Raw genomic sequence first — 21,163 nt, 5'->3', positions numbered from 1 at the left:
GGGCTGTGGCCGCGGGACAGCGGCTCCTGAGAGCCAGACCCCAGCTCAGTCTCTGCTTCCTCTCTGAGCCTAAGTCGTGGGGCCCTCATTGCTCCTGCCATGCCAGTGCACTGTCCTGTGTCCTTGTCCTGAGTTAGCCCTTTGGGTAGCTTAAGCCATTGGAGAATCTTCTCCGCTGTCTCTAATGAGGTCATTAGGTCCTCTCTCATTCTGAGTCACAGGTCATAGAACTAAGCAGTTGAGCGTTGTGATCTCAGACCCACTGAGGAGACTCCTTTTTGTTCTGCAGTTACCATGTGTGCAGTCTGTTGAGCGTGGTGAATGTTTCTGTCTCTTCTGCTGAAATGTACGTGTGCGAGTGGAAGCCTTGTCACACACCCTCCATCCCGCAGCGCCTGGCCCCTGACGCACACAGTGTGATTACATGTTGATGACAGTGCTGGAGTTTCTCACACCCACCAGCATATTTTTTCCAGAATTTGCCATAGCAAAGCTTTTCTATACGAGCCATTCTCAAACTCTTTGGTCTCGGGACCCCTTTACACCTTTAAAAATTATCAGTAACCCCAAGGAGATTTTTTTGTCACATGTGACATTATTTGACATACTAGAAATTAAAACTGAGAAGCTTTCAGAACATAAGAATTGCAAGCATACATCCCATTAGCTGTTAGAGCCCTGGGGACACGTCATGTAACCTTTGGAAAACCACTGTGTACTCCACAGGGAGTGAGACTGAAACAGTTGAGCGTTGTCTTAGTTTTGCTACGAAAATGTTTCACTTTTGTAACTTCCAGGACCGTATTTTGAGAATTGTTACTCTCCGTTATGTAATTTATTATGTAATTACCTGGCACAGTTTGGTAGGTTCTGTTGAATAGGTCCCATCAACTAATGTTTATTGTACAGGTAACAAGGTTAAGCCCTGTGACAGCTAAATAAGTATAGTCTCTATTCTCAAACATCTTAATAATAGGCAGGGCATAGTAATCCTTATCCCGGTGGCTGGAATATCAGTGTATATATATTTGAATATATTTATATACATATATATATATATACATATATATATATATAGAGTTCATGTTAGAAAGCTGATGACGTGAGATTAAAGTGGCTCAGAGACAATTAGGATTACTTCAGCCCAAGAGATCGGTTAGATAATGCAAGGAGAGGTGAGTGTGTTGGCTTAAAAGCCAAGCACAGAAATGGCAACATAAGATGACAGCTAGGGTGGGCTGCATGCCTGAGTCTGGAGGCACAGAGAGGAATTGGAGGTGATGCCAGAGGCACTGATCCGAGGGACTTTATTTGGTAAGCTGTGGAATTTATTGACATTTTAAATAAGAGAATGACAGAGATGTAATTTGTAATATTCCAGTTGGTCCAAGAGTAGGGAAAACCTGGCCATGGAGAAGCTTCCAGAGAGCTGGTTAGCAGTGCATGAGGAATGGCGAGAGCTGGGGTGGGGTCAGGGCTGGGATGTCTTTTTAGTCTAGGAATGTTCAGAATGTACCTTGGGAATCTGGGAGACTGCTCTAGGTTCTGTGCCATAGGTCACACATTTGCTTCTGTCTTTTCCAGTCCTCCTTTTCCTGTTGATTAGCTGTGTGTGTGTGAGGCAGTGCCTCCCTGTTGCGGCATGCCGAGGCGTGGGGGTTGGGAGGAGGGGCGAGGAGCTGGAGTGTGCCGTGCCCTGCCCCTGACTGCTCTCTCTCCTCCCCAGTGTCTCCTTTCCTCCTGGGCCGGGCCCTCTGGGCTGCCAGTCGCTTTACAGTTGCTATGTCCCCTGAATTGATCCAGCAGTTTCTTCAGGCAACGGTTAGTGGTCTTCATGAGACACAACCCCCATCAGTTCGAATCTCCGCAGTGAGAGCCATCTGGGGGTGAGTACGCCACCTTAGAGCAAGCAGACCTGTCTTAAGAGAAAGTTGCTCAGGGTAGAAGTCCCAAACAGCAGTTACCTGTTCACCCTGTCGCTCGGAAATTTCTGACGAAGATCTCCTGCAGAATGAATGTTGGCAGGACAGGGCTTCTGTGAGTCCCAGATGTGTCCTGTTTTTACTCCTCTTTCCTTTTCAAATCAGTCCAGTTCTGGGACCATCTGGACTGCTCCCTCCCCCACAGAGGGGCCGAACCTGGGCTCTGAGAGAGACCTGACTTGCCTGGGGCTGCACGGTAGTGGAGCATAGCATAGAAGCGGGCTGAGAGCCCAGCCCGCCTGCTTGACTGATGGTATCTGTGCTAGAAACCAAACTTGGGATAATATGGCCTGGAAACTGCGTGTTTTCCCCAGTTTTGCACCTTTCTCACAGCTCATGGCTCAGGTAGTCCTTTATTTGTGCTCCTCCTCAGACCAGAGAGGCATTGGTGTTTGCAGGGGTGTTTTCAAGTCCAAATCTGAGAGCCTCAGTTGAGTCCTAAGAATTGCTTGAAACCCTAAAAACACAATTTCTCTTCCACCCGCCTGCACTGCCTCCTGACCTTCTGAAGCAGATTGAGACGCTGGGCATCATTGTGTGTCCTCAGAGGGCACTAGGGTGCAGGCTGTCAGAGGAGCCTGAACAAGGGGCCCTCGCTCTGTCCCTCCTGCACCCACAGTTTGGCATCTGTCCAAGCCAGAGCCGCCTGAGGACAAGAGAGCTGTTTGGAGAAGATAGGCTCACATCCTGTCTGCTGATTTGCCAACCACAGTCCTGGCTGTGGTTCCATTTGACTTGGTTCTGTCATCATCACCGTACACCAAGCAGCCATGGGGAATCTCACCAACCTGTGTTTCAGGTTATAGCAGCACAGGCTGTCCCAGCTCTGGATCGAGGAGTGGTCCAGGAACTCCTGGAGAACACTGACTGAGACAGCTACCCACAGATGGGGGAGCCTTTGTTGAAATCCACAGCCCAATGGATGCTCCAGCCCGGCACCAGGGTGAGAAATTCAGGACCGGGCACTTGTAAGAGGCTGGTCACTACAGCCTGAAGGAGCTGACTGCTACCTCTGATGTGAAGACTGCAATGAAAGACATGAAGGAACCTGAAAAACCAAGAAAGCATGGCGTCAGAAAAGAAACACAGTCGCTCTCCAGTAACCAGCCCCAAAGATGTGGAGATCTGTGATTCATCTGTTAAAGAATTCAAAATATCATTTTAAGCAGTTCAATTAACTGCAGGAAAGTACAAAAACACAACTTCATGAAATCAGAAAAACAACTCACAGACAAAATGAGAAATTCAACCAAGAGAGAGAAATCATAAAAAAATAACAAATGAATTCTGGAGCTGAAGGATACCATAGAAAGCATCAGTAGCAGAATGAATCAGGTAGAAGAGGTCTGTGAAATAGAAGATGGGGCCTTCCAGTCAGAGGATGACAGAGAATAAAGAATGAAAACCAAGGAGGAAATGTGAACCCAGTGGTGCCTTTAGGAGAAATAGTAGATGCATGATTGGAGCCCCAGAAGAAAGGGAAGAGGCCTTTTTAAAGAAATAATGCATGAGAACTTCCCAAATCTGAGAGGAGACTTGCACCTCCTAGTCATAAAGCTAATATACTTCACCCCAAAATTTCAGTCCAAGGTGATCTTCAAGACACAGTATAATGCTGCTACTGCTGCTAAGTCGCTTCAGTCGTGTCCGACTCTGTGCGACCCCATAGACGGCAGCCCACCAGGCCCCGCCGTCCCTGGGATTCTCCAGGCAAGAACACTGGAGTGGGTTGCCATTTCCTTCTCCAATGCATGAAAGTGAAAAGTGAAAGTGAAGTTTCTCAGTCGTGTTCTACTCTTCCCGACCCCATGGACTGCAGCCTACCAGGCTCCTCCACCCATGGGATTTTCCTGGAGTGGGTTGCCATTGCCTTCTCTGGTTATCCAGTAAATGATCCATTCGTTTCAAATAGACGCCATTTGAATCAAATGGTATAACAAAACTATCTAAAATCAAAGACAGAATTTTCAAAGCATTAAGAAGCAAAAACCTTTTGCTCATACAAGGAAGCTCCCGTAAGGCCAGCAACAGATTTCTCAGCAGAAACTTTGCAGGCCAAGAGACAGTGGAATAATACATTCTAGGTGCTGAATGAAAAAGCTGCCAACCAAGAATACTTTACCCAGCAAAGCTGTCCTTCGGAAGTGAAGACTACATGAAGACTTTCCAAGACAAACAAAGCCGAAGGAGTTCTTCACTGCTAGACCTGCCTTACAAGAAACACTGGAAATTCTTCAAGCTGAAATGAAAAGATGCATATTACTAATGTGAAAATATACAATGTATTGCTACAGGTAAGTATATTATTGATTCAGAATACTCTTAATACTGTGATATGATGGTGTTAACCACCTGACTCTAAAGGGTAAAATATGAAAGTATTACAAATAACCAGCTAAATGAACCCAGGTCTCCCGCATTGTAGGCAGACCCTTTACTGTCTGACCCACCAGGAAAGTCCTCATTATAATGAATACACAGTATAAAAGAGGTTAAATTGTGATATCAGAGACATTAACGGATGGGAGTAAAGGAGTAGAGTTTCTTTATGTCTGTACAATGCTTTATGGTGACCACAAAGCAAAGTCTGTGATAGACACACAAACAGTAAAGAGAAAAGAAGGAAAGCATTTCTCTTTGGAAGATCACCATTCACAGAGGAAGACAGCCAGAGGGGCAATGGGGAATGGGACCACAGGAGAGCCAGCAAACAGTTAGTAAAATGGCAGCTAGTAAACTGGGCTCACTTACAAAAGTTATCTTAAATATAAATGGACTAAATTCTCCAATTAAAAGTCAAATTAGCTGAATGGATTAGAAGAAAGAACCAGTTGAGGCTACAGGTCTTAAGACACACAGGCTGAAAGTAGAGGAGAAAAGATGCTCCACGTGACGTGGAAACCAGAAGAGAGTGAGAATCTGTGCTTTTATCAGCAAGTGGGCTTTAATTCAGAAGCTGTAACACGAAACCGCCCATCATACTATAAGGGGGCTGATTCATCAGGAAACTAGGACGGTCACAAATGTGCGTGCGTCTGCCATCAGAGCACCTAAGTACACCCAGCAGATAGTCATATCCGAAAGGAGAGACAGACAGCAGTACAATAACAGCAGATTTATACTCCATCCCCTTTACAGGGGGTGTTTGTCCAAACAGAAAATCAGTAATGGAACATTGGACCTAAACTACACTTTCCCCCAGATGGACCCAGCAGACCTACTGAGCAGTTCATCCAGCAGCAGCTGAGCGCACCTCCTTCCCAGGCTTGCATGGGGTGTGCTCCAGGACAGGCCGTGACGCCAACGTTGGTAAATCTAAGGTGAAAATCATATCGAGTGTCTTTTCCAGTCACATGTGGAGGAAACTTTTGAAATTGGTTACAGTAGGAAAGCTAAAAAAATCAAAGATACATGGAAATCAAACAGTACTTTTCTGAACAACCCGTGGGTCAAAGGAAAAATTAAAAGAGAAATCTAAACATGTCTTGAAACACATGACAATGGAAATACAACATACCAAAACTTACAGGATACAGAAAAAGGAGTTCTAACAAAGGAACACTTACATTAAAGCAAAAAAAGAAAAAACAATCTCAAACAACCTCACTTCCTTCCTCAGGAGCTCAAAAGAGAACAGATGAAGCCCAGAGGCAGCAGGAGGAAGGCAAGAGCAGCGACAGATGAGTGGGGGCCAGAGAGACGTTAGAAGAGTTTGATGAGAGTAAGAGCTGGTACTTTGAAAAACTAAACACGGTTGACAAGCTATAGCTAGACTAAAACGAAGAGAGAGAGCCCTCATACGAACGAAGCAGGAGCCTTCACAACTGCCACCACAGAGAGACAGAGGCTCGCGAGAGACCACGGAGAGCCAGTGTGTGCCAACAGACTGCTTAACCTAGAAGAAATGCATAAATTCTTAGAAACATACAGCCTAGCAAACCTGAACAAGAAGAATTTGAAAATCTGAACAGACCAGTAGCTGATGAGGAGCGTGAGTCAGTAACGAGAAAGCTGCCACTGGAAAAGCCCAGGACCAGATGGCTCCACTGGTGAGCTCTACCAAATGTTCAAAGAGAAGTAAATGCCAGCCCTTCTCAGACTCCTTCCAAATGCTGAAGAGGAGGGAACATTTGCATACTCATTTTTCTCGGCCAGCATTACCCTGATAACAAGGACACTTCAGGAAAAGAAACGACAGGCCAGTGTGCCGGATGAGTGTGGCCCTCAGCACAGCGCCAGCAAACTCGGCCCAGTGGCACCGTGAAGGGCAGCACACCGCCGTCAAGCGGGGCTGACCCCTGGGATGCAAAGGGCTCAGCATGCGTAAACTAACTAATAAATGCAATACCCACTTAACAGAATGAAAAATTAAAAGATGTGAATATCTCAATAGATGCAGAAAAAGCACTGGACAAAATTCAGTACCCTTTCATGACAAAAGCTTTCAACAAAGCACGTAGAAGGAACACATCTCAACACAATAAAGGCCATATATGACCGCCCCCCCCCCCCCCCGCCCCCAGCTAATATGTTCAGCAGTGAACGGCTGAAAGCTTTTCCTCTTAAGATCAAGAGCAAGGTAAGGGTACCCACTGTGACCACTCCTTCTCAACATAGTACTGAATTCCTGAGCAGAGCAGTTAGAAAAGAATAATGAGCTATCAGAAAGAGAAATTTAAAAAATAGTTGCATCAAAAACAATAAAGTATCTAAGAATAAACATAAGTCACCAAGATGAAAGATCTATACACATAAAGCTATAAGACATCAAGGAAAGAAACTGAAGACACAAACTAATAGATATTTCATGTTCGTAGATGGAAATAATGAACATTATTTAAATGTCCAAACTACCGAAAGCAATCTACAGATTCAGTGTAGTCCCGCTCAAAATTCCAATGGCATTTTTTACATAAATAGAACAAACAATTCCAGAATTTGTATGGTATCACAGTTCTTGATTTTAAACTGTATTACAAAGTGATAGTAATCAAAATAGGATGGTATTGGCATTAAAAACAGACACAAAGATCATGGAGCAGAATAGAGAGCCCAGCTGTACACCTGCACTTCTGAGGCCAATTACTTTATGACAGAGGAGCCAAGAACACACACGGGGGGAGGACAGGCTCTGCAGTAAATGGTATTTGAAAATCTGGACCCTTATCTTACACACTGCTTATTTAACTTATATGCAGAGTACATCATGCGAAATGCCAGGCTGGATGAATCACAAACTGGAATCAAGACTGCTGAGAGAAATATCAGTAACCTCAGATATGCAGATGATACCGCCCTAATGGCAGAAAGTGAAGAGGAACTAAAGAGCCTCTTGATGAAGGTGAAAGAGGAGAGTGAAAAAGCTGGCTTAAAACTCAGCATTCAAAAAGCATACTTAAAGTCATGGCATCCAGTCCCATTACTTCATGGCAAGTAGATGGGGGGGAAATGGAAACAGTGATTTTCTTGGGCTTCAGAATCACTGTGGACAGTGACTGCAGCCGTGAAATTAAAAGACGCTTGCTCCTTGAAAGAGAAGCTATGACAGACTTAGACAGCATATTCAAAAGCAGAGACATCACTTTGCCAACAGAGGTCCGTCTAGTCAAGGCCATCTCCAGTGGTCATATATGGATGTGAGAGCTGGACCATAAAGAAGGCTGAGCGCCAAAGAATTGATGCTTTTGAACTGTGGTGTTGGAGAAGACTCTTGAGAGTCCCTTGGACTGCAAGGAGATCCAACCAGTCCATCCTAAAGGAAATCGGTTCTGAATATTCACTGGAAGGACTGATGCTGAAGCTCCACTATTTTGGCCACCTGCTGGGAAGAGCTGACTCAGTGGAAAAGACCCTGATGCTGGGAAGGACTGAGGGCAGGAGGAGAATGGAACAACAGAGGATGAGATAGTTGGATAGCATCACTGACTCAATGGGCATGAGTTTGAACAAACTGGGGGATAGTGAAGGACAGGGAAGCCTGGGATGCTGCAGTCCATGGGGTCGCAAAGAGTCGGACGTGACTTAGTGACTGAACAGCAACAGTCTTACACCATATACTGAAGTCAGCTCAAAATGAAGACTTGAACTAAGACCTAAATCACGAGACTCTTAGAAAACCTAAAGATTAAATTCTCTGACACTGGTCTTGGCAGTGACTTCTTACATTTGACACCAAGAGCAGAGGCAACAAAAGCAAAATGAATGAGTGGGACCACATCAGACTAAAAGCACAGGAAGCCGGGAGCCGAAGGAAGCAGCAGCCACCGAGTGAATGAGTGGGACCACATCAGACTAAAAGCACAGGAAGCCGGGAGCCGAAGGAAGCAGCAGCCACCGAGTGAAAGAAAATATTTGCAAACCATTTATCTGATAAGGGGTTAATATGCAAAATATTTAACAGGCTCATACAGCTCAATAGCAAATAAACCATCTGGTAAAAAATAAATGGCAGAGGGTTGGAAAAGACGTTTTTTCCTAGAGAAGACACACAGGTGGCCAATAGGTACATGACAGGGTGCTCAACACCACTAGGTCCCAGGAAAATGCAAATCAAAACCACAGTGAGCTCTCATGTCAAACTTGTCAGCATGGCTAGTGTCAAAAAGACAAGAAGAGGACTTCCCTGGTGGTTCAGTGGATAAGAATCCACTTGCCAGGACAGGGGGACACGGATTTGATTCCTGGTCCGAGAAGATTGCATGTGCTGCGGGACAACTCAGCTTGTGTGCCAGAACTGAGCCCACACGCCATAGCTAAAGAGAGCCCACACACTGCAGTGAAGGCCCAGCAGAGCCAGAAATAAGCAAGCTAGTTAATATTTTTAAAAAAGATAACAAGATTAACGAGGGAGTGGAGAGAAAGGAACACTTTTGTACTGTTGGTGGGAGTGTAAATTGGTGCAACCACTGTGGATAAGAGTATGGAGGGTCTTAAAAAAACTAAAAAATAGAGCTACCATTTGATCCAACCAGAGGAAATGAAACACAATCTTGAACCGATGCCTGTGCTCGCTCTCCTTGCTGTGCTGTTCACGTAGCCGGGCTGTGGCAGCTGCTTGAGGGCATCGGTGGGGAGTGGGCAAAGGTGATGTGTGTCCAGTGGACGGAACTCAGCTGTGCAAGGGAAGCCTGCCGTCTGCAGCAGCCGGGTGGACCTCGAGGGCACTGTGCTGACTGAGCTGAGCCACACACCTCCCTCTGGAGGCTTCTGGAAAGGCCAGACTTGCTGTGAAGGAGAGCAGAAGGCCGGGGTCAGGGTGCGGGCAGGGAAGGGGGAAGGGAGCTCGCTGTCGTCCCAGGATGAGTCAGGCCTGAGGCTCCAGCATGGAGCGCGACTGTCGGCGCCTGCGCTGTGTGTAACGGAGAGTGGAGACTGCACGTTCCCAGCAGCAGGGGAGCCTGAGGGGACGGACGTGGTGAGAAAGTGGATGAGGGGAAACCTGTGCGGTGTGGACACGCATCCGGGTGCCACAGCGCTCGTGCTCACCGTGTCGTGGATGGAGTACGCCGCAGTAACGCTGAGAGAAGCTGACATTTTATCCTGCTTTTATAATCAGAAAAAAATACGTGAAGAAAGCTTTTTTTTTTTTTTTTAATTTTTAAATAACTTTCAGTTCTCTGACTACACAGGCAGGGCTTTCTTGAAAGGTGTAGCCGCTGTCCCGGGAGAACTGACGGAAGCCATGAACACGCAGAGCAGAGAAACGGCACGGCCCACGTTTACAGAGCTGTGCGTCACGTGTGGAAGAGCGGACCCCGGGGGGCGAGCTCCTGTGAGGGCAGGGTCCTCGCTGTGCCTGTCCTCAGCCAGGGTTCACGTGCGGCCCTGCCCTCTTCAGTTCTGCAGCCAGTCTCAGCCCAGCTTGTCCTCAGCGCATCCCTGAGCCTGCCCCGCCTCCTGTCCATCGTAGTGCACACTGCCTCAGAGCGCTCCTGTGCGGGATACTGGTGACAGATCCTTACACGTGGGCCACATTTCTCTAGTCACATGTGTGCCGACCTTTCTCCACAGCTCCAGGTTCACGTGTGTGCTCCTGTCTGTACCAGGACAGGCGTGAGGACCTGAAGACTAACAGCAGCCACTGCTGAGCCTCCTAACGACCACCTGCAGGCCTCCCCTGCCTGCAGTCCCTGTCACCATAGAGGTGCAGACCCCACACCTGTGGGTCCTGCACCCAAAGCAGAGCTCTGTCCTCCCAGAGACACCAGCCCCTGCCTCCGGAGCTCTTCCAGAGACACCATCCCCTGCCTCTGGAGCTCGGTTCCCCACTCTCCTCTCCCCCTCCCCCGCTGCCCCCCTCCCACTCCAGCTGCCCTGTGTGTGCTCAGCATCTGCCTGAGTTCCTGCAGGGGCCCCCGAGGGGTTTTGCTGCCTGCAACTGCAGACTGCTGCCATCTTTATTAGCTCTCAAACTGGTCTTTCTAGAATTGAGTACTTGTATTTTTGCTGCTGCAATGGAAACTCTCTGGCCCTGGTTATGCTCTTCAAGCTCTGGGATGAAGGTACCCAGGAGAAGGAGCATGCCAGGCGATCCATGAGGCCACTGGACACAAACAGCGTTTTCCTGGGGTGTTGGTTCCCCTGAAGACTCTAGGGGAAAGAAGAAATTAGATGTCAGAAGTGGTTTGTGAAAGAAAAAAAACTTTGAGACACACTGACTTCCAGAGTAAAGCTTAACCTCTTCAGCATGGCGTAGAAGATCCCATATGGTCTGAGCACACAGGGCGGCCCCTCTGACCTGCCAGGCTGTGCTGACACTTATTAGAGTGTGGCCGCCTTGGGAGGAGTGGGCCCAGTCAGTCCCAGCGCAAGTGTCTGCCCAGCCCACTCTTCAGGAGGGGTGGTGCAGAGCACAGTGGCCTTGAGCATCAAGGAGCTGTGAGCTAGGAACAGGGAGTGGTCAGACCTGAGGCCCAAGCCCACAGGTATACTGGTCACCATGACCTCTGAACCCAGCGGCTGACACAGATGTTACGAGACATCTGAAAATTACACGAAGAGAAACCACTCATTGAGAACCTGGGGAGGGCCTTGTCTCTGCACCGGGTTCTGTTAACGTACAGAAACAGTGTTGTTATTGACTTGTTACCATTCCATGGATAACAGAAATAAAGACTTGGATGATGTATTTTTATAATGTATCCCATTGGACATGGTGAGCAGCATCTAGTAAATGTTTATTGATTTAAGAGGTTAATGTGGCAAGAATACACAGAAGAACTGTACAAAAAAGAGCTTCACGACTAAGATAATCACGATGGTGTGATCACTCACCTCGAGCCAGACATCCTGGAATGTGAAGTCAAGTGGGCCTTAGAAAGCATCACTACGAACAAAGCTAGTGGAGGTGATGGAATTCCAGTTGAGCTATTTCAAATCCTGAAAGATGCTGTGAAAGTGCTGCACTCAATATGCCAGCAAATTTGGAAAACTCAGCAGTGGTCACAGGACTGGAAAAGGTCAGTTTTCATTCCAATCGCAAAGAAAGGCAATGCCAAAGAATGCTCGAACTACCACACAGTTGCACTCATCTCACACACTAGTAAAATAATGCTCAAAATTCTCCAAGCCAGGCTTCAGCAATACGTGAAGTGCGAACTTCCAGATGTTCAAGCTGGTTTTAGAAGAGGCAGAGGAACCAGAGATCAAATTGCCAACATCCACTGAATTGTGGAAAAAGGATGAGAGTTACAGAAAAACATCTATTTCTGCTTTATTGACTATGCCAAAGCCTTTGACTGTGTGGATCACAATAAACTGTGGAAAATTCTGAAAGGGATGGAAATACCAGACCACCTGACCTGCCTCTTGAGAAACCTATATGCAGGTCAGGAAGCAACAGTTAGAACAGGACATGGAACAACAGACTGGTTCCAAATAGGAAAAGGAGTACATCAGGGCTGTATATTGTCATCCTGCTTATTTAACTTCTATGCAGAGTACATCATGAGAAACGTTGGGCTGGAAGAAGCACAAGGTGGAATCAAGATTGCCGGGAGAAATATCAATAACCTCAGATATGCAGATGACACCACCCTTATGGCAGAAAGTGAAGAGGAACTCAAAAGCCTCTTGATGAAGGTGAAAGAGGAGAGTGAGAACGTTGGCTTAAAGCTCAACATTCAGAAAACGAAGATCATGGCATCCGGTCCCATCAATTCATGGGAAATAGATGGGGAAACAGTGGAAACAGTGTCAGACTTTATTTTTGGGGGCTCCAAAATCACGGCAGATGGTGACTACAGCCATGAAATTAAAAGACGCTTACTCCTTGGAAGGAAAGTTATGACCAACCTAGATAGCATATTGAAAAGCAGAGACATTACTTTGCCAACAAAGGTCTGTCTAGTCAAGACTATGGTTTTTCTAGTAGTCATGTATGGATATGAGAGTTGGACTGTGAAGAAAGCTGAGCGCTGAAGAATTGATGCTTTTGAATTGTGGTGTTGGAGAAGACTCTTGAGAGTCCCTTGGACTGAAAGGAGATCCAACGAGTCCATTCTAAAGGAGATCAGTCCTGGGTGTTCATTGGAAGGACTGATGCTGAAGCTGAAACTCCAATACTTTGGCCACCTCATGCAAAGAGTTGACTCATTGGAAAAGACCCTGATGCTGAGGGATTAGGGGCAGGAGGAGAAGGGGATGACAGAGGATGAGATGGCTGGATGGCATCACCGACTTGATGGACATGAGTCTGAGTGAACTCCAGGTGTTGGTGATGGACAGGGAGGCCTGGCGTGCTGCGATTCATGGGGTCGCAAAGAGTCAGACACAACTGAGCGACTGAACTGAACTGAGGTAGAAGTATGTGTAATGTTTTTTTAAGGTAAATTTTAAAAAAATTTTTATGTTGGAGTGTAGTTGACTAACAGTGCTATGTTAGTGTCAGGGGTCAGCACAGAGATTCAGTCGTACATGTGTCTGTTCTTAAACTCTTCTGCCATCTAGATGATTACAGTACTGAGCAGAGTTTCCTGTGCTACGCAGCAGGTCCTTGTTGGTTATCTGTTTTCAGTACAGCAGTGGGTACATGTCCATCCCAAACTCCCGCTATCCCTCTTCTCCACCTTCTGCCCCTGTCACCATAGGTTCAAAGTCTGTGAGTCTTTCTGTTTTAAAACAAACATCTAAACCCCACAAATAGTACACCAAATTTGTAAGTATGAGTAAAATGTTTCTATAAATTGATGTAATTTTAGGATGCAAAAACTGCCAAAAAGTACAAAATTTTCATAACTTGAAAGTAAAAGAATAGTCTACTATTAATAACCGTTGTATTGGAAGAGATTTAAAAACACTAACTGGAAGATAACAAAAAAGTACATATTATATCTTTATATCTATCTATCTGAGGAATGTGCCTAAAACTGTAGTCCGAGGAAGCGTAATGCATTTGACTTAATATCTTAATGATCTGGATATAGCTATGACTGGGATTTCATAACAAAATGGGATGAAAGAAATTTTAAAGGAAATCGTGAAGACCAAAGCAGAAATACCTTAGAAAACATAGAAATGGTGGTGCTGAAAATTCTAAAAGAAAAAAAAAAAGCTACACAAAGATGTAAAAGTCTAGTGAACTCTAGAAGTAGCTTCATGAACTCTGTAACAGGTCACACTGACTGGGGAGCCCAGAGCGGGCCTGCTGGTGAGCATCTGCTTGTCTCGCTCCCCAGCTACTGTGACCAGCTGAAAGTCTCGGAGAGCACAGCTGTGCTGCAGCCCTTCCTCCCCAGCATCCTGGACGGCCTGATCCACCTCGCAGCCCAGTTCAGCTCCGAGGTCCTCAACCTGGTGATGGAGACCCTGTGCATCGTGTGCACGGTGGACCCTGAGTTCACAGCGAGCATGGAGAGCAAAATCTGCCCCTTCACCATCGCCATCTTCCTGAAGTACAGCAACGGTACGCGGGGCGGGGCCGCGCGGATGCCCCCGAGTCTCGTGGGCTGTGTGTTAGGGCAGAGGGGACCGTGAGTTAGCAAGAGGCTGCTTGTGTGTAGATGCAGACAGCAGAGAGCCTGCGCCTGTGACTTGCTCTCTTTAGGAGCTGGAGAAAAGAGCCAGCAGTGAGGTGGGAGGCTGAGCAGCAAAATCAAAAGCTTTCTGAAAGAAGAGGCCTAGAACTAGGATTAGAGGGGAGCTGAAGAAGAAGAGGCAGACAGAGGTCTAGGATCAGGTGTTCATAGTGTGTTTTCTGTAGTAGCAAGTCTTTGGAAATAATTAGAGATTAATTACATCCATAAAATGGAATGCTGTGCAGCCATTAATAATCCAGTCTCAAAGAAATAAAGCCATAGGGAGGTGCTCACCTTGTAGTAAGTAAATAGATTGTTTTCCAAAACTCGTAGAATAGAATCCCAGATTTTGGTTTTATTATCAGAAAAAACATTGAGGACATTTATACCTGAAGAATGCATATTGACGCTTGGAAGGGGGGTGGTACTAATGTGAGGTCAACTGGACGTTTTAGGCCATGGTCTGTGGAGTCACTGACAGCTGGACGTAACTTAAACAACTGAGCAGGAGTGGATGTTTTACTTGATTCGTTGTGTGACAAGAGCGTGCCCTAAGGAGGACTCCACCCTGCACGCTCCCTGCCCGCCACGCGGCCTCCCCCAGGGGCTATGTTGCTGCTTGTTTGCTGCCATGGCCGTGCACCCCCGAGTGGGCTGCAGTTCTCGTCTGCTACAGACAGTGCATCTTAGCGCCCGGCACATTGAGTGCCCCTTGGAGGGTGTTTCTGTTTTTCTTAGGTAGGTGAAGCAGGTTTAGCTAAAGTTCCGTTTCTTCACAAGGCTCTGCTGTTTGAAGGTCTTCTCTTTTGCCTCAAGTGGCTTTGGGAGCACCCCCAGGAGATGACATGCAGTCCTACTCAACATGTGGGACCCGGAAAAATCAGTGTGAGGCAGTTCTGAGGCGGTGGTGTCTTCTTAACAAGCTGTCAGTGGGGGCTGCTTTTCTAAGCATTTGGGCTCATAATGAATCCATGTTTCACAGGAATATAGGCATTAGAGATTTGTCCCAGGGAAAGAGGCAGGTTCTGTTTTCAGAGCAGCTGTTGCTGACTTGTCCCCGACTCTGTCAGCTCACACACATGCTGCCTCCCAGGCCCCAGCGGCTGCCCCGGGCCCCAGGTCCGGGTGAAAGGTCAGGCAAAAGCTGGCGGCTTGGGTGTGGGCCAGTGGCAGGCAGCGTGGACAGAGCGCTCGTGTCTTGTCTCCCCAGACCCTGTGGTGGCCTCCCTGTCTCAGGATGTCTTCAAGGAGCTGTCCCAGATCGAGGCCTGCCAGGGCCCCATGCAGACACGGCTGATCCCCACCCTGGTCAGCATCATGCAGGCACCCGCGGACAAGATCCCCGCGGGGCTGTGTGCGGTGCGTCCTCGTCCTTATGGCCCTACGCCGCCCCTGACCAGCCGTGATGTGTTCTCGGGGCAGGGGTGTCCCTGGGCGCAGAACGGTGGGGCCTCTCACTAGGGCCTCAGTGTCTCTGGGTGGGTGGGCAGGCCCGTGGGCCCCTCCCTCCCTTCCCGCCCCTGAGGCAGCCTGACTTGTCTCCTGCAGACGGCCATCGACATCCTGACCACGGTGGTGCGGAGCACAAAGCCCCCTCTCTCCCAGCTGCTCATCTGCCAGGCCTTCCCCGCTGTGGCCCAGTGCACCCTGCACACGGACGACAACGCCACCATGCAGGTACCTCCGCGTGGGTGTCTGAGCCGTGGCGCACGAGCAGCAGGCTGAGACGTTTCCTGCCTTGGAGAAAGAAACCCCTCCCATCTGTGCTTGTCCGGAGGACCAGGAAGGTTCCGACTGCTCAAAGGCGTGGGGTCCGAGCAGCAGAAGAGATCCCAGCCGTGTAGGCTCGGGCCCCGAGAAGCCCTCTTCCGTCAGTAGAGTCAGCAGAGGGATGACCTGGGGAGGCTCGAGGCAGTGGTCTGCTCTGTCCCCAGACCTGGGCCTGTCTCAGCTGCAGCTCAGCTGCGTTCCCCGGGACCAGAGGTGGAGCCTGGCAGCTGAAGCTCCTCCTCTGATGAGAGATCTGTGTCTGGGCTCCCACGAGGGGCTGGGAGGAGGGTGTGTGCGTATGGGTCTGGAGCCCGGCGCTGACAGGCTGCCCGTGTCTGCAGAACGGAGGCGAGTGCCTGCGGGCCTATGTGTCGGTGACGCTGGAGCAGGTGGCGCAGTGGCGCGACGAGCAGGGCCACAGCGGGCTGTGGTACGTCATGCAGGTGGTGAGCCAGCTGCTGGACCCCCGCACCTCTGAGTTCACCGCCGCCTTCGTGGGCCGCCTGGTGTCCACACTTATCGCCCGGGCAGGCCGGGAGCTGGGCGAGAGCCTGGACCAGATCCTGCGCGCTGTCCTCAGCAAGATGCAGCAGGCCGAGACGCTCAGCGTCATGCAGGTGCGGGGGCGTCCGCGGGGGGCCCTGGGCCTGTGTGCCGGGTCCCTGAGCCGCTGTCCCCTGTCCCCTAGTCCCTCATCATGGTGTTCGCTCACCTGGTGCACACACAGTTGGAGCCCCTGCTGGAGTTCCTGTGCAGCCTCCCCGGACCCACCGGCAAGCCCGCCCTGGAGTTCGTGATGGCCGAGTGGACCAGCCGGCAGCACCTCTTCTACGGGCAGTACGAGGGCAAAGTCAGGTGGGCCTCGTGCTCCCCCCGGCCCCACTGCCCACCACGCTCCCGGCCCCTCTTCCTTCTTGCTGAACTGTAGCTGCGAGTAGCTGCCATCTTGAAATCTCCAGAAAACGGGATCTTCCCTGGCAAGAGCCCTTCCCCGGCCCCGCCTGAGGGCTGCTGCTGGCTTCCTCTTGTTTTTAAAGCCAGGTTTCTAACAATTTACCCTGGACTTTACCCCCTGTTCTCACCGCCCCCCACGCCTTCCAGGGTGGACGTCCATGTGGCTTTGCTCAAGAGCTGTTCTCACCCACCCGCCCTTAGGAACGGGAGCCCCTCAGTCGGACTCTGGCATTCCCCCAGCCGGCCCGGAGGCGCATTCCCACCCAGTCGCGGTCGGGCGCGTCCCCGGGGAGGCCGGCTCACAGCGCGCTCTCCCTGCAGCTCCGTGGCACTGTGTAAGCTGCTACAGCACGGCATCACCGCCGACGACCGGCGGTTGCAGGACATCCGCGTGAAGGGCGAGGAGCTCCACAGCCCCGACGAGGGCGTCCGCACCCGCTCCAAGTCGGCCAAGAGTGCGTGACGCCGTGCCCCACCCCCGCTGGGCTAGGACACCTGGGGGGCATTCAGAAGGGGCGTCAGAGATGGGTTCCTCCCGCGCAGCAGGGGCACAGCGTGTGTGGTCCTCTTGTGGCTGCAAGTGGACAGGATGTCTGGTGGCCAGCCCGCTCTGGGCCCGGGACCCTGCGTCCATGTCTGTCACGGCTGCCATCCAACTGCAGGTTCATACTCCCCACGCTGTCCCTGAGGCTGCGTCTCTGGGGCTCGCGGCGCTCTGACCTGCTCAGGCCCCTGTGTCCCAGCTTTCTCACAGACACAGCTCGTCCCCTTTAGCCCCTGAAGGCTCTCATCTCTCCTGACCTCTAAACTGATGTAGAGTACAATGAAGTTATCTTAACGTTGAGCCTCATGACTGGGGGGCTTCCTGGCGGCTCAGGTGGTAAAGAACCTGCCTGCAGTGCAGGAGACCCAGGTTCCGTCCCCGTATCGGGATGATCCCGTGAAGGAGGGTATGGCTACCCAGTCCAGTATTCTCGTCTGGAGAGTCCAATGGACAGAGGGGCATGGTGGGGCCACCGTCCACGGGGTCACAGAGTCGGACACGCCTGAGCACTCTGCACACACGCACTCGGGGCCGCGTGTGGCTGGGGGTGGAGTGCTGGGTGCAGTGCTGTGCGGGAGCAGCCCAGGGCAGCCTCCTCTCTCCTCCCCAGACCCCGAGCGCTGGACCAACATCCCTCTGCTGGTCAAGATCCTGAAGCTCATCATCAACGAGCTGTCCAGCGTCATGGAGGCCAATGCCGCCCGCCAGGCTGCCCCCGCCGAGTGGAACCAAGGTGCCCTGCGTCCCCACACGCTCCCTACCCACTGCTCTGGGGCTCGCCTTGCAGGCCTGCGTGGGGCTGGCTCCCAGGAGCTGCCTGACGTGAGGCCACCCTTCCCGGCTGACTTCTCTTGGGGGCTTCTCAGCCTGTTCCCGCCCCCCAGCACAGTCGGCTCTCAGGCAGACTGCCGGGAGGGTCTGCTCACGCCTGGTTCTCCCTGGGACTAGGGGCGTGGTGCAGGGACCCTCGGGGCCTTCCGTCCTGGCCAGTCTGGTGGGAGGGGAGGCGCGTGCCAGCTGCTTCTCATCTCCAAGCAGACGACGCCAACGACATGTGGGAGGACCAGGACGAGGAGGATGAGGAGGAGGAGGACGGCCTGGCTGGCCAGCTCTTGTCCGACATTCTTGCCACGAGTAAATACGGTGAGTGCGGATAACAGCCGTACACACACGGGGCCAGGAGGTGGGGGTGTCCTCGAAGGGCAGCACCTGGGTTTTTGTGCCCCTTGAGCACAGCCTCGTGGGTGACACTTCCCATCCCGCCCCCGCGTGTCTCTGCAGAGGAGGACTACTACGAGGACGACGAGGAGGACGACCCCGACGCCCTGACAGACCCGCTCTATCAGCTCGACCTGCAGGTACGGTGCCCTGTGAGTGAGGGGCTCCCGGTGACCGTGCTCCCCCCAGTGCCCGTGCTCCCCCCGCAGTGCCCCTGCTCCCCACCCCAGTGTCTGTGCTCCCCGCTCCACCCCCCACCCCCCCCCGGTGCCTGTGCTCCCGACACCGGTGCTCCTTCCTCCCCCCGGTGCCCCTGCTCCCCACCCCGCTGCTCCCTCCTCCCCTTCCTCCCCCCAGTGTTCGTGCTCCCCCCTGGTGCCTGTGCTCCCCACCCCAGTGTCCGTGCTCCCCACCCCAGTGCTCCTCTCCCCCCAGTACCCCTGCTCCTCCCCCCCCGCCCAGTGCCTGTGCTCCCAACCCCGGTGCTCCCGCCTACCCCCGGTGCCCCTGCTCCCCACCCCGGTGCTCCCTCCTCCTCTTCCTCCCCCCCGGTGTCCCCCCACTGGTGCCCCCTCCTCTCCTTCCTCCCCCCCGTGTCCGTGCTCCCCCCGGTGCCCCCTCCTCCCCCTGGTGCCCCTCCCCCTGCAGTGCCCGTGCTTGCCCCTGGTGCCCTTCTCCCCGAAGTGCCTGTGCTCGCCCCCCGGTGCCCCTCCCCACCCCGGTGCCTGTGTTCCCCCCTGTGCCCCCTCCTCTCCCTCCCCCCCATGCCCCTCCCCACCCAGGTGCCCCCTCCCCTCTCCCTCACTCCTCAGGTTCACTCAGTGCTAGAACCCAGCTTCCTGCAGCTGTATGGTCAGAGTCCTCAGAGTGGCACGTTCTCAGGGTAGTATGTGAGGCGTGGTCCTGGGAAGTGCCTGTGGCACTCCGCCTCTGGATTGAACCTCGCCAGAGACTGGACCCTGGGGTGTGGGCTCTCGTCTGAAGGCCAGAGCCCGGCCCCCCCTGGCTGCAGCCCTCAGGCGTTCCCTTCCCGCCCTCTAGGCTTACCTCACAGACTTCCTCTGCCAGTTCGCCCAGCAGCCCTGCTATGTGATGTTTTCGGGCCACCTCAGCGACAGTGAGAGGCGGGTGCTGCAGACCATCGGCATCTGAGGGGAACCCCGCCCACCGTGCCCGGCGTGCAGCCCTTCCTGGCCTTGGGACTCTCTCTTCTCAGCCTGCAGTAGCGGCCTCAGGCGACGCTGACGGTCGAGGCCTGGTGGCCTGTGCCTCTCGGAGCGTGCGCTGGAGCACCGGCTCCTCCCACTTGAGCCCCTCTGCGCTCCAGGCCTCTGCCGGCCAGGCCAGAGCACACTGCCCGGCACGATCGCGTTCCTGGTTGTGGGCCCCCACCTGGAGCACAGGAAGTCACGACCGTTCGTCTTCTAGGACGGACCTGGTGTCTCATAGTCCATCTGATGTGTTCCGCTCCAACTCCCCTCGCAGAGAAGTGGGCTTTCTGCCCTCATCCACTGATGCACTTGTCTCGGGGCCGAGGGGAGCCCCCCAGGGACCCTGTTCCTCCTGCAACCCTGAGAGTCCCCGTCCAAGAAGGCCGTCTTGGTTTTGCCTCATTGCATGACAGCCCCTCCCTGATGCTGTTCCTCGTACATGCACGCACACGAGGTTAGCCAGACAGATGGCGATTTGGTTTTCCTTTTTTAGAAAAAAAAAAAAAAAATGGAAAAACAAATTTTTTTAAAAGTCCACTTGCCCCCACCATATTTAACATGCCTCTTGCACACACGCCCCACACACAGCCTGATACTGAGGCTGTCCCTCTCCCTCAGGAATCCTCTAAGGTGGGGACGTTGTGGCCCTCACATTTGCAATGTGTATTTTTCTAGGAGAGTAAAGTGATCTTTACAAACGAGTGCAGTCTGCATGCTCTCTGATGTTGGTGCTGCCTCCTGTCGCTCTCAGAGGAGCAGCGAGGTGAGGGGCCGGGGCCGGGTGCAGCCCCGCGGACTGTGCAGCTGAGCCTCTGGGAAGGGCCTCCTAGAGACGGAGCTACGTGCTCAGATTCTGGGAGGGAGCCAGTGGCCCTGCGCCCCCTTTTCTGGTCGTGCCCGTACCAGAGCCCGTGTTGAATAGCTGCGGAGTGTTCCTTAAGGCGGTGGTCTCACAGCAGGGGTGGGCTACAAGTGCAGCTGACTAGTTCTCAGGGAAGGGCCCCGGGGCTGCTGCGGAAGCCTCAGGCTCAGTGTCATCAGGTGTGCCTCCCGCCCACCTTGCCCCCAGTGGGAAGCTGGAGGGGCAGGTTCCCAGCGGGGCTGCCAGCCCGGCCCCGGCCTCTCCCGCTGCGCTCCCTGGAGCCCTTGACGTGCAGGCCCTTCCTGTTTCCCGTTCACCTTTACGGCAGGTGCACAGATAATGTTTCCCTTCTGTTGACGAGGAAGTGCATTCAGGGGATGCATCCACTCGGCAGGGAGTGGAAAAGACCTCCCGGAGGCCAGTGGTCCTGACGAGAACTTACCCTCTGACTCCCCCTTCGTGTCCATCTCTTTGGCCAAAGAGAACTAGCTTCCGGGTAGGAAGGGCAGGGCTGCCTGCTTAGAAGGACTGGAGGTTCAAGGTGAGAAGTCGAGAAATGGGCGCCCTGACCCTGGAGGAGAGCGGCCAGGACATCAAGGTCTGTGGCC

At 51.9% G+C, this 21,163-nt stretch overlaps 1 protein-coding gene and 1 long non-coding RNA gene across 2 annotated transcripts in view; one reads left to right on the top strand and one right to left on the bottom strand.

Annotated features, from left to right (window-relative positions):
• IPO9 (importin 9) overlaps positions 1-20,394 on the top strand; it is a 39,429-nt gene extending 19,035 nt beyond the window's left edge. Inside the window, exons 14-24 of the mRNA XM_061383771.1 lie at positions 1,727-1,886; positions 13,658-13,884; positions 15,207-15,355; positions 15,545-15,673; positions 16,108-16,383; positions 16,455-16,621; positions 17,042-17,175; positions 17,875-17,997; positions 18,303-18,407; positions 18,546-18,622; positions 19,524-20,394. Of these exons, the coding sequence (XP_061239755.1) occupies positions 1,727-1,886; positions 13,658-13,884; positions 15,207-15,355; positions 15,545-15,673; positions 16,108-16,383; positions 16,455-16,621; positions 17,042-17,175; positions 17,875-17,997; positions 18,303-18,407; positions 18,546-18,622; positions 19,524-19,634 (1,658 nt within the window). The 3' untranslated portion in view covers positions 19,635-20,394. The remainder of the gene's footprint in view (positions 1-1,726; positions 1,887-13,657; positions 13,885-15,206; positions 15,356-15,544; positions 15,674-16,107; positions 16,384-16,454; positions 16,622-17,041; positions 17,176-17,874; positions 17,998-18,302; positions 18,408-18,545; positions 18,623-19,523) is intronic.
• LOC133228239 (uncharacterized) lies at positions 1,190-13,662 on the bottom strand. Its single transcript, XR_009730142.1, has 3 exons — positions 8,938-13,662; positions 4,105-5,297; positions 1,190-3,030 (listed from the first exon to the last, which is right to left on the bottom strand). It is a non-coding gene; the product is annotated as an uncharacterized LOC133228239 (long non-coding RNA).
• Positions 20,395-21,163: the final 769 nt, after the last annotated feature.

Source organism: Bos javanicus, chromosome 16 (assembly GCF_032452875.1).
Source record: "Bos javanicus breed banteng chromosome 16, ARS-OSU_banteng_1.0, whole genome shotgun sequence".
Lineage (NCBI taxonomy): Eukaryota > Metazoa > Chordata > Mammalia > Artiodactyla > Bovidae > Bos > Bos javanicus.
This window is presented reverse-complemented; position numbering and strand designations above follow the sequence as displayed.